This window comes from Hippichthys cyanospilos, chromosome 3 (assembly GCF_059441005.1).
Source record: "Hippichthys cyanospilos isolate Australia breed blue-spotted pipefish chromosome 3, RoL_Hcya_1.0, whole genome shotgun sequence".
NCBI lineage: Eukaryota > Metazoa > Chordata > Actinopteri > Syngnathiformes > Syngnathidae > Hippichthys > Hippichthys cyanospilos.
Genome location: NC_142371.1, coordinates 5,607,590 through 5,620,766, shown reverse-complemented (window position 1 = coordinate 5,620,766; position 13,177 = coordinate 5,607,590). Strand labels below are relative to the sequence as shown.

The following is a 13,177-nucleotide window of genomic DNA, read 5'->3' as shown; positions in this document are numbered from 1 at the left end:
CCAAAACATATGGGACTAAGGGCTTTTCACCTTGACTAGTTTGTCTGTCAGTCAGGTTTTTTTTTTTCTTTTTATGCAGAAAAATCCAAGCAAATAAAACACAACATCAAAGCACACTATCTATACAACCCATCTACAGTATTTTCTATATTCATCTTCAGTTGGTTCACAGGTGACCTGGGACCTTTACCATCTGAATTTGATACACACTAGACTAGTCGCCAGTCTACCAACCCATTTATGGTAATTTTGAATGGGACCAACATCGGAGCACTTATGGTTAATGAGTAGTTATATTCACATCTCCCCAAGCAATAAAACATTGTAATGGCTCATTGGTAGAGGGGCTGTCTCCCAACTGAGAAGCTGTGGGTTTGGTAAATGGACTTTCACTTATATAACGCTTTTCTACCTTGGGTACTCAAAGCGATCAAGTGATCAAATACAATATAAATAGTGATGTTTAGTAGAATCTCAAGGTATTTTAGATTGATACACTAATACGTATGAAATTATACACCTTAAAAAAACATTCTGTGAACTACAGTTGGCTAGTCTAACCTAGCAGAGAACACGCAACATCATTAAGGACAAGACACACCTACAAAACAATCTGTTTGAAATGCTGCCATCAGGTAGACGCTACAGGAGCCTGATGGCCAGGACTGCCAGATTGTCAAACAGCTTCTACCCACAGGCCATCCGGATTCGTACAAATCCCTCACTAACTAATCTGCCTCCCACTGCATGCATAAACAATATCTTGCACTAACATTTTGCACGACATGATATTCTGCACTACATTATTAGCACCATTGTCTCTGTTTGTAGTTTACTGCTATTTATTTATTTAGTGCTATTGCTATTGATTGCTCGATTATGGAATGTAGTCTACTGCTCGGGAAGTGAACAGAATAAGAATTTCATTGTGTGGTACAACTACATATATGTAAATAAATCTCTTGATATATGAAACTCCAAGGTTGAAAAGGAGTTCCACTCAAACCCTTTACCAAATAGTGAGGTGTGACAGGACATACAAACAAAAGAGTTATGGGTATGAAAAGGCTGATTAGAAAGAGGGAAATATAAACATGTTGGTTGTGGGTGAGGTCAAGTGGTTCCAAGAAAGCCCACTCAAAAAGAATCATGACATTTTTGATGCTCAGACTATCATGTAAATAGTCCAAATGAAAACAAAAAGCTGCTCTGACTTTCAGGATAATCATGTTTACCTAAGAGTTGACAGTGCTGTTGTAATTGGATTTATCGAGTGGTCCACCTATAACCATCATTCAATAAAGGCCAGCCATATGCAGGAATTTCAATTTTCAATTCAGCCAGTTGGAAGACAGGCACACTCTCAATAAGAATTAATTGCATTTGTTTCCAAACTTGGCCTCTACCCTAAACTTAAATGAACAACTTAAATTTGGTAATTGTTCGTTCAATTTCAAATACAACCGCACACCTGAATCGAAGAATCCGCCTTAAAAACAATGCTTATCTTAAATTCCTATTGAGAGTGCAGTATAATGGTCATATGATATGTTTCTAATATTTTGATCTCTCTCTCTATATACTGTATATATATATATATATATATATATATATATATATATATATATATATATATATATATATATATACAGTCAGCCCCCTGCTTACGAGCATCCTGATTTGCGAACATTCCGCCTTACGAGCGTGGATCAGGGAGAATTTTGTCCTCCGCTTACGAGCAAACCTCTCGTCTTGCGAGCATTCCGTCAAACCAGCCACTGAGTATGTAGAAATGTTCTCGCCTAACTGCGTCAATATATTCAGCAGTTGCATCATCTACAATCATTAATAGATACTTGTGGCGGTAACGTGAACGCTATTGGTCTTACAATCTCACACTGACTGTCTCACTCACGGTGTCTAAATATATTACCATTTAAGTGTAGTGTTTGTACAGCTAAAGGGAAAAACAGCTGACATGAAATTAAATGTGCCGATTGCAGGACAAAGAATTGTCATTGGTTTAAATGTGTGTTTTTTTTTTAATTAATTGTCAATACATTCCAACCGTTTAAAAAAAGTGCGAATAATTATCAGTCAGTCAAGGAGACGCCAATATGCTATTGGTCGATTAAGGTCACCCGGTCTCACTCACGGAGATGCTATTGGCCGGCGTCACACGTCAATCACAGAAATGCCGATATGCTATTGGCCGAACGCCTTTATCTAGCTTGATGGGACAGGATGGAAGGAAGTAGACAAAATGAGTGAAAAACGGAATGTTTTGAAGACTTTGCAAACTTTATCTGTTAGACATAGCTTCTAAAATTACTAGCAGCGGTAAAGGAAGAAATAAGAGGATGATGTTTTAGTATCTCCGTGATTTGCACCATGACTGAAAGAGTTACTGTAACACTGTAAGACCAATAGCCTATATGCGTTGCCGTATTAACTCAAGAGGTTAATCTCTGCACCCTATTACGGGTGATGATACAGCGCCATGTAATGGTTGCTAGACAAGATTTTGCATGTCAGGTTAGTCGGCGATCTCCCGATATGCATTGGGACAGCGTCATTGTTGCAATTTTGTGAGTTGTAACCAAAGGTGAACTGACGCTCGAACAAGCCATAAGTGTGCTGCCTAGTAAATGCAACACACACAAGCACCTCTCCGCTTCCACCGTGCTCAATTCACGTCGGGAAAAACAGTTGACATGAAATTAAGTGTGCCGATTGCAGGACAAAAAATCGTCACAGATTTAAATGTGTTTTAATCAATAAGATGTCAATACATTCCAACCGTTTAAAAAAAAAGTGCAAATAATTATCAGTCAGTCAAGGAGACGCCAATATGCTATTGGTCGATTAAGGTCACCCGGTCTCACTCACGGAGATGCTATTGGCCGGTGTCACACGTCAATCACAGAAGTGCCGATATGCTATTGGCCGAACGCCTTTATCTAGCTTGATGGCACAGCTGGTTGGGATGGAAGGAAGTAGAGAAAACCCTGACTGAAAAAGTTACTTTGACACTGTAAGACCAATAGCATATCTGATTTACCGTATTGACTTAGAGCATTCATCTCTGCTCATCTCTGCTTATCTCAGCACAAGTCACGTCTTTCCAAAGGTAAAAGTCATTTATCCTTTGTATTTGTTATTTAATGCAACTGCACAGTAGATTATGTCACTTAATATTAATTTATGTATACAGCGTGATGATTTTACCTAAGGCTTCTGCGCGCGTTGCACGCACTCACGAATTAACATGGGTTTGGATTGCCCGCTATACGAGCAATTCGAGATACGAGCGTAGCCGCTGAACGGATTAAGTTCGTAACCCGGGGGCCCACTGTATATATATATATATATATATATATATATATATATATATATATATATATATATATATATATATATATATATATATATATATATAGATAGATAGATAGATAGATAGATAGATAGATAGATAGATAGATAGATAGACAGATATAGATATATAAATATGTGTGTGTTTGTGTGTGTGTCAAAAGACATGTAGCACCACTGTTTGTACCTGTTTTGCATAAAATGTCATATAAGTCGGCGAGAATCATTCTTGAGTCATTTCACTCTACGAATGAATTCCAGTGGTGCCCTTTGCAATCACTCTGTTTGCTGTGTGTGTGTGTGTGTGTGTGTGTGTGCGTGTGTGTGTCAGATCACAATTTGCTGTCTGATGCCCAGCTGTGTGAAAATTACAGTGGATGAGCTGAGCCACAATAAAGAAATGAAAAGGTGAGACTTCTTCTTTCTTTAAAAAAAAAAAAGAAAACAAAAACCTGAGCACCAAGACTGAAAGGGGAAATCAAGCCAAGACGTTTCTTCGGAATAAATATGTCCTATGCAACTCCACTCAGAGGCAGCAGAGTAGTCTGAATATGGATTAATATTGCGTTTGTTGAAAAAGAATGAAGCAACAAAATCCTCTCATCTCTATTCACCTTTTGGGGGTGTCCATTTTGCCACTTGCTATAAACTGCAAATGAAATCACAGTTGATCAAGGTACAAGTAACATTTAGGGCCAATCACGGCTCACCGATTTGAGTTTGGTCATTTGACACTTATAAGCTGAGATGATTTGTTATTAATGCAGCCCTGAAAAACTGTGATGTGATTTTAGTCAACAGCAAGCAACATGGCTGCCCCCTGAGATGGATGAAAGCGGATAGATTTTGCTGCTTTACTCGTATTCCACAAACACAAACATCCAACTGGTGTTTAAAACAACGGGAGTGCATATAACATATTATGTTTATTTTATTTTATTTTGTTGGAGGGGGGTGGGGGTAACAACTCCCTTATATATTATTATTAAACACTGACTCCTGTGAAAATAATAAATGAGCAGCTACACCATAAGGTCTAAATATATCAGAAATGAACTGAATTAAAAGTGTATGCATACAAGATGTTAATGCAAAGTTTACACATTATGTAAAAGCACAACAAATAAAAAGTTGACCAGCTTACTCAAGATATGCAGAACTATTAAATATTTTAAAAACACATTTTATGAGCTGCTCTTTTAAACATGTTTTTGACGTAATAACAATTTAGAATTTTAAACCATGGCTTGTGTTTTTCACATAAACAAAAACAACTATCAATACAATGTATGTGAAAAACAAAAATCTGTGACTGATTCAGTAATCACTGACTCAGCTCTTCTGTAAAGGCACCAGGTAACAAAATCTCTGTGGGGTTTTAAATAGATGAAGGTGAAAGTGAGGGGATCAGCAAACTTGAATCCAGCAAGAAAGGTCATAGAAAAAACAAAAGGCTCATCTTTGCAATAATGTTTCCTCAACAGGTACAGTTAAAAATGGCGTTGTTTAAAAAAAAAATATATATAATAGGGCAGAATTGTCACTGGTGTTCTGTAGTTGAAGAAACATGATAGCTATACAGTGGAATTACATCTTTAAAACAGTTTTATGGCTTAGTAATAATAATAATAATAATAATAATAATAATAACGGGATACACTCAAGCACACACGTGACCCACGTGATAATAAGCGGTTTAGACAATTGATGGATGGACTAAAGATCGTAACTCATTCAGCAGTCAAATGTTTTGAATGTTTATCACGGGAAGAATTTGCATATTAAAGAGTATAATTTTACATTCATGAAAATTGGGATCAATATTTATGCAGCGAAAATATGCTTGTTTAATATTACCTGTGCCAAGGATGTTTTCATCATTAGAAAGCAGTATTATTATTATTATTATTGTTTTTCAGTACTATATAATTTAAGCATTTCCGTGATTTATAATGCATGTCTGTGCTTGAACTGACCCAAATTAAGATTGTTTGGCCTTGCTGGAGATTAGCGCTTGCTGACATTTATACTTCTTGACTTTTCATTTAATACTGTGATTAAAGATTGCTGCTGAGCTTTCAAAGTCAAACTGAAGCAGCAAGCCATGCAAGAAAATGACACAAGCATTTGTTTAGGCCTTTTGCTCTCCAAGAAAGCAAAACAATTATTGGATGTCTCATGATGCAGTGCCTATTGTGCATGGCTTTCCATGCCCAATCTGTTCTAATGAGCCATGAATTGAGTCTATTGGACCAGACCAAAATTTTACACTGTGATTTTTGGTGCAACAAAAATGTATTTTAGTACAAGTTCAAGCCCATTTGTAAGGCATAATGACACCAAGAAATGCTACACATGTAATTATATTTTGAGAAAAAAACATGCATAATAAAATGTGATAATGTTTCAATAAGAAGTTGAACCACGGTAACAACTTATAGTATAAGTGTAAGTAGTGTTTTAGTTCCATACTTTATTTTTATTTTTTTCCCATATTAGAGGTTCCACAATAGATGCTTACACCTTTGCCGGTTTTAGCGTTACGGAAGACGACTTATCGTCTTTCTCACATATTGACTAGTGTAAAATACTGTATGTGATAAAATGTTCCATTGTACACAAAATATGTTGCACATGACTACTGATAGATGGTTACAAATATCGAGAGTTAAACATGATCAACTGATGCCATTGTTGAAGGCTACAGATTGCGGCTGAGGCAAAACAGCACCTAGGGGGGTACAGTAAGTCAATAGCTAGTGCTTGTGATTCCCACTGGATGACATTTGGTGGACCTGTATTATCTAATGAGATCCACAAATACAATGAGGTAAAGTATTAATGTTGAATTTTACAGAGATCTTGTGTTGGATTAGAGGTCAATTGTGCAGGTGTGCCTAATGAAGTGTCTGGGGAGATCATTATTGCAGAATGTTACCTTTGTAATGAAGGTTTGACTGCATGAATTAGTCAGTACATCTACAGTAAAAGAATTAAAAACAACTTTGATCTGTTGCAACTCGTGGTGTCGTTTTCCATAGAATAGGGGGTTAGCATTTGTGAATAACCAGTATAAATTTAGTCTATATGTTTTACATTTGAAAAATATTATTCGATTTTCTTGTTGTAGCCCTAGATATGAGTATGTTAAAAATTAATTCGGAAAAGGGAACCATGATAAACTGTTGAGGAATGAATGCAAATGTAAGCATTGATGATCTTATTTCAAAATTATCGCATTTTGACTTCCTCAGTGAGAAATGCTGGATACAAAAATGATTAGTTAAACACAAAGCTCTTAACCTGTTGTATGAATGCTAGCAGGTGGATTCAAAATGCATTTTCTGTGTGTGCACGAGTAAAATGACTGTTTACTAGTAACTTGTTTTTCCCTAAAAGTGCCACTTCTAGACAACAGTACACAGTACACAGCTAAACCCTTTTGAACAAATACTATGCTTGGCTCAATTAGTAGGCATGTCTCATGCACGAGTAGCATTTTGGTTGCAACATGTTACAAATGAGACAAAACCGTAATACATTTGCTCATTACTATTGCTACCAGTGAAGCGCAAAATGTTACTACAGTTTTCAGACTGTAAGGTACACCAAATTATAAAGTGCAGTCTCAATAAACATCTATTTTTGGAAATGTCCATTTACAGGCTGCACTGGGTTATGCGGTGCATTACTACTTATTAAGTTAAACAAACCAGTAACATGACTGCTCTCGAAAGCCCATATGGAACCCTCAAGCGCTGCTAGCTAGCGGCTAATTTATGCAAGACTTCTATTAACAACAGAGCCCCTGCAAAATGACGGCAACAGCTGCTATGTAATATATTGTCAATATAATTGAGTTGTTTTTGAGCGCTTTTAATTGGTGATTGAACATCATTATAGAACAACGTTGTCTTTTGTCATGTCGGGACTCCCTGGAGCAAAAATTTGTGTTGGTCTGACTGTAAATGGGCAATTCATAAATGAGTTGAATGCGTCATTCACAGCGGAATACTGCAGTGAACAACTTTGAAATAACAGCATTTCAAGGTATTCATGTCCATCTGTTATTTGGTCAAGTAAGGTTTATTTTGAAGATGGACTTTTCACAAAATTTCTGGCATATTTTACGGTCATGCAGAGCATTACCAATTGTTGCTGCGATTGATTTTACATTATTTCTGACATGTACAAACGAATAGGCGGGTACCTGGAGCAGGAGAAAAATACCTGATTGCAAGTTTTGAACCGAGGTTCTCTTTTTAGCCATAATCTTTTTAAGATAGTTGAACTAAAGTAGCACAGTCATGCAGTTTTGCCTCACAATAAAATGCAGTTGTTCTACTTGTCAGCAGGGATGCAGTCAGAATTTTTTCAATGTGATGATGATCAAGGTGAAACAACACCTAACATCTGTGCGTGAGTCATTGTTGATAAAACCATCACAGTCGGGGGTTTTGTGACGTAAAATTCACACATATCAGCAAAAATGACAAGGGGCCCTCCCAGCCCCGGCCACCAACTAGCTCTGCCCCTGCTGGTATGTTTACGTTGTCCTACTTTTGAAAACAAAGAGGGTACCCCTAAATCAAGTTAAGGACATCAAATAAATACTCTAAAGGCTTCCGGCAGTTTCACCCTGTTGTAAATAGAGCTGACATCATCGGAAAAAGGGTTATTTACATTCCAGCAGACATAATGTCGCACGCAGTCACTCACCTTGAGCGATGGCGATGGACTCGAACCTGTGCAGTTCCCGCAGCAAGCAGGTACGCTCAGACGGATGGAGACTATAAATAAACTCCTTGGCTCCACGGGGCGAGTTGAGGGGCTCCACCGGCTCTTTCAGAGGGTGCGTGCCGAGGTGACGCCTCTGACCTACCGAGGAGACCGGAAGCTCTGTGGCCGACGCACCCGGGCTAGATACCAAGGGTTCGGCTTGGTGGTTCAAGAGCCCGGCTTGGAGCGGCCCACCACCGCCTCTCAGGGAGAGGACGGGCCGCAGGACTCCCCGCAGACGGGGTAGCATCTCGGGGGGGAGGACGACCGTGGCAGCGGGTATGGCTCGGGAAACTGGCGGGTCATGGAAAAATCCCGTTAGAACATGAACAACTCCTCGCAGCAACGGTCACATGAAATCACAAGTCGGGTCATTCGAGGGCTGAATACAGGCGTGGCAATGACAACAAAAATGAATACGGACCCACTGGGACAGACAGGGGTCGAAAATGAAGCCTTAATGACCACATTGAAGTGCAACTTGTCTCACCTCAGTCGATGCTCGGCTGTCCCGTCCAACTAGCTCCCGAATAAAACGGAAAAATAACAATACGCATATGTCTCTTCTTTCTACTAGCCACGCGGTAACTCGATGCGGGTGCGCGAAAAACGTTCAAAACATACCGTTTTTGAAGGATAATATGGAAGTCAGCTACTTTATTAGCAGGCGTAGAGCCAGTTGTGGTAACCTTCCGTTGACAGGACGTTGTGAAGCGGATGGGAGAGGGCTGGAGCGGCTGGAAGCATCCACATACGTGACCAATAGGAGAGCAGCGTTCTTTTACGTATGAGTTACGTCATCGTTTGACGCAAGCACGTTCAGGAACGCTTGAGTTAACTACTATACTGTACTGGGAGACGTCGATATTGACTGTGTTGTTAAAGTTATAAGAATTACGGTTTGTTTTTATTGTTATTTTTTTTTTTTACTTCAAGAACGTTAAAATCACAACCTCACTAAACCAAGTAACTTTTATTGGCGGATAGGGACCACGTCGTTTATTACCATGGATCACGTTGGAGGACAATCAACGTTACGTTGTTCGGCGACTTGGGCGTGATCATGTTCCTCCATTTTTTTTAACGCACGCGACGTACCCATGCAGTCTCACAAAGCGGCAGAATTCCACACCTCAAGAAAAAAATGACTCAGCGGAGAGCTATGCAACGAGTGCCACTTTCCATCTCAGAGAATAGTTTACATGAAAACAAAGCCTTCCGTTATACATCAATTTGTTTACTCGGTCTTCAGTTTGTTTTAATACACGATTATCGATCAGATGAGTGATTTCAGACTGATATAAAAACGCATAAAATCATGATCTAAATCACGCACGTGGTCGTGAAACACAAGCAATACTGACCCCTGGCGGTTAAATCTTCAACGTGCGTGTTTAGGACACAACCATGAAAAACCAACCATCCTAGTCAATTGAGGATATCCTGGCCGTTAACAATTTGCTTAATTTGAAAGAGGGAATAAATGCTGACGGAGTTAAAGACAACGCTAACTAAAACAACGTTAAAATGTAGCATTAATAATTCATGGTCAAAAACCATTTGTCTTTTTGATGTTTCTTTATTATATTCCTCACAATGTCATTGCACAAAATAATGTACTTTTGGGCACAAATTGCCTGTTGAACTGTGTATGTCGAACGTAGTGTGTGTAAAATGAATAACCAAAACAACTAAAGTAACTTGACTTTCTATGCCTTAGATTATACAGCATAAACTTCTTAGATCACTGGAAACACAGAGCTCACTTGTAATATATAATAACTGATCTACTAATCTTTTAAATATGAACATGAATAATACATATTATATACATGTGGACGGCTGAGGGTATTTTTGGTTTACACAAAAACATACATGAAACATGTTAGGCTAAACACTTTCAGGAAAACTGCACTAAATGTACTATATGTCTACGGCATTAATAATAACACTGGTGTTTTCATTACAAAGCTATTATTGATGTGCTTATGCAGAGACCTCCAGCCCAGCTGATTGAACTGTAGTTTTTTTTTTACTTTCTAATAAATCATTTTTAAAAAATGAGACGTAAACAGTAAATGTAGGTGTGAAATTGTCAACCCAATGTATACAGCATGAAGGCCAGAAAAAAGCAAGAAATTAACATCAATTAACACCAATGTTATGAAGATATAAAGATGTTATGAAGATATAGATAGGATATGTAAAAATAGAAAATAACTTAAAATTCTTGCAAAGCTGATTAACATTTACACATAAAGCGTGACACTAGCCTCATGTTGCAGCAACATACTAACATGATGTAAAAAAAAAAAAAGAACTACAGTATTTCTTAAATAACACCAACTTTGCATTGAATGTGTTTCTCTCTTACCACTCACATCCGAGTGACAAGTTGTGAAAGAAACACTTTCTTACAATGTTCTCAACCAAACCTAACTAAAGACTTAAAAAAAACCAAAACAAAACAAAAAAACAACTTAAAAGTGTTAACCCACCGGTCATTTTTTTTTTTATATATATATAAACCTATAACCCTAACATTTTTATTACTAAGGCCTACAGTATGTGCGAAAAACTCTGTAGATTGATGCAGAGCTAATAACTGCTCATAAATGCTACAAATAAAATAGATCTATGTACACAACATGGTGTAAAATGCTAGACAACACTGTGTTGTTTGCTACACATCTGTGTTGTTAAAGATGATGCTGAAAATGTTAGGCACTGTGTCGGAGCATGACGAGTTAAGTGTGAAAAGCAGCAACACGCTTTTTGGCAACATAGCTCAACAATTTAGCAAGGTCATGGGAATACTTGTGAATTTAAATGAAAAAGCAGTAACTGTAAAATGATCAAAGCATTGATTTTTGCTTTGTTGTGAATCTTGATGGCCACCTCAGGCGAGTCCACAGTGGTGCTGTGAAGGAGGCATAAGTACAGAGGGCGGAGGACAGGTTGGACCACGTCACATTGGTTTGCAGCTATTTAAATGTCCTTTTAGTTTACAGTGACCTGAACACAGCAGAATGACAATCACCACAACCCATAAATCCTTGCACAAGACTCTACCTGCTATTGCCCTCCATCACTTGCATTGTTTCGCCGTGTTCACAACCTGGGTATGATTACACACATCTTGCTTACCTCGGAAATTAACCCATCAATTCACTCAATCGTGAAATTGTGGTTTGCATTATGGTATATTACTGTATGTACAGCACATCAACAGAACGAGCGGATGAAATTCGCTTGTTGAAGGGATCTTGATGTCACAAACTCTTTCGTTTTTCTCTCAAATGCTTTCGCCTTATGATCACGCGATCCGAGGTGCTGAGCGGTCATTGGTGAGGGTCCTCTTGAGCTTGACTCCATTGCGGATGGCCGACAACATGTTGCCATCTGCTTCCTCTCCCATTTCGATTTCTCCTGGCACGCTGTAAGGGTGCTGCTGGGCCAGTTGGTTGGGCAGAGGGATAGTGGGAGGATTACCCGAAGCCTGACCACTCCAAGACAGCACAGGTGCTCCGGCATTGTCGCCTTGTGGAAATGCGGGGCAATCCGGATTTCTTCCGATCTCCTCTCTACTCCGGCTGCCATTTACTATTCCTGACACATCGGGAACTGTTGGAGTTTTCACTGGGACGACTGGTGTGCGAATAGGAATGGGACCTGTGCCTACAATTGAGCCTGAGCGGCGGGCGGATGGTTTGGAGGAAGGAGTGCGGCGGATTGTGGCAACACCTGGGGTGACAATGACTGGACCGTGGCCCGTGGAATAGCAACCAGACATATTATGGTATCCAGAATAAAAGCCTTGATTTGAGCAACCTGCAGGGATAGAAACACAAGAGGTATGCGATATTTGGTACAAAAAAAAGCAATGTCTTAAGACACACAGTTATGATATACATTTTTTGATAAGAAGGTATATACCGTAGCATTATACCATAGCAATAGTAATACAACCGACTCTTGCCTACGAAAAAAGATCAAAACATTGTAGAACTACTGTGAAAATAGATGTGTTTTTTCAAGTTAGACGCTATTACTTGGTTGACTGAAGTAAAAGGTAAATGGTGCAATGAAGGTTCTGTGATCCCCTTGCATGTGGCCAAGAAGAGCCACAGTCGCTGATTCACTATCAGTTATTACATTACCACAGCTGTTCTCAAATCGTGATGCAGGTAAATTACACTCGCTTCTACTAAAATCAAAATTTCACGTACTGCCTAGAATGCCTTCATGTACTCGCACCCCAATTTGAGACAGCTGGTGAATCAGTGACTGTGACTCTACTTGCTCACAAATGAGGGCATCATAGAACCTTCATTGCATCATTTGCCCTATATTGGTATGTTTTTGTGAAGTCTGATATGAATGCACTCTGTCATTTGTGCCACAATATCCAACAGACCTGCCAGAGGAGAAAAAAAAAAAAAAAACAGCTGATGTTCCAGTATCTGCTGAATAAAATCTACCTTGCAATACTACTACAAATGTCGTTCCAAAGTTTGAGAACTCAAGACACTGACGGTATGCAAAGTACTCAGTTTTATGGCTTATTCTTCCCATCCAAATATGCTTTAGACGGGTTCGGAGTTACTTGGCTTGAAACATGTTTCACAAAGGGCACATCAGAGAATAAAGGTTGGGAACCACCAAATAACAAAGTGAGTCCAACTTGTGGAAAACACTTGCAAGGTGATCCTTTGGGCATTCCTTATGTTACCTTTTAGGACATGCCCCTTTAAAGACACATACACAACACAAATAATAAATACATTACATATTTACATTATCAAATTAGATTATTTTCTATTTTAGTGTTATTTTTATACAATGTTGTGCACTTTATTTTTCTTCGTAACATTGTATGGGTGTTGCACTGGATTCACTGAAATTTCTTTCAATGGGGAAAAGGGATTTGATACACAAGTAAACTGAGTTATAAGCTTGGTCACAGAACTTATTAAACTCGTGAGCGTACTTATGTGATATGCGACAGAATATGCATGATGTGGAC

The 13,177-nt window shown here is 38.7% G+C and overlaps 2 protein-coding genes across 13 annotated transcripts in view; both read right to left on the bottom strand.

The window, feature by feature from the left end:
* Positions 1 to 8,880, bottom strand: part of LOC148425599 (transmembrane protein 65-like) — a 29,887-nt gene extending 21,007 nt beyond the window's left edge. The window contains exons 1-3 of one of the 2 annotated variants that reach the window (XM_088411929.1): positions 8,776 to 8,880; positions 8,642 to 8,670; positions 8,092 to 8,445 (exon numbers count right to left, since the gene is read on the bottom strand). In XM_088411929.1, coding sequence (XP_088268055.1) covers positions 8,092 to 8,401 — 310 coding nt within the window. In that variant the 5' untranslated portion in view covers positions 8,402 to 8,445; positions 8,642 to 8,670; positions 8,776 to 8,880. The remainder of the gene's footprint in view (positions 1 to 8,091; positions 8,446 to 8,641; positions 8,671 to 8,775) is intronic. The other variant, XM_088411930.1, reaches the window with a different exon arrangement.
* An 830-nt stretch (positions 8,881 to 9,710) lies between these two features.
* LOC148425598 (protein MTSS 1-like) overlaps positions 9,711 to 13,177 on the bottom strand; it is a 36,405-nt gene continuing 32,938 nt past the window's right edge. For all 11 annotated transcript variants that reach the window (XM_088410445.1, XM_088410446.1, XM_088410454.1 and 8 more), the window contains one exon: positions 9,711 to 11,982. In XM_088410445.1, the coding sequence (XP_088266571.1) occupies positions 11,468 to 11,982 (515 nt within the window). In that variant the 3' untranslated portion in view covers positions 9,711 to 11,467. The remainder of the gene's footprint in view (positions 11,983 to 13,177) is intronic.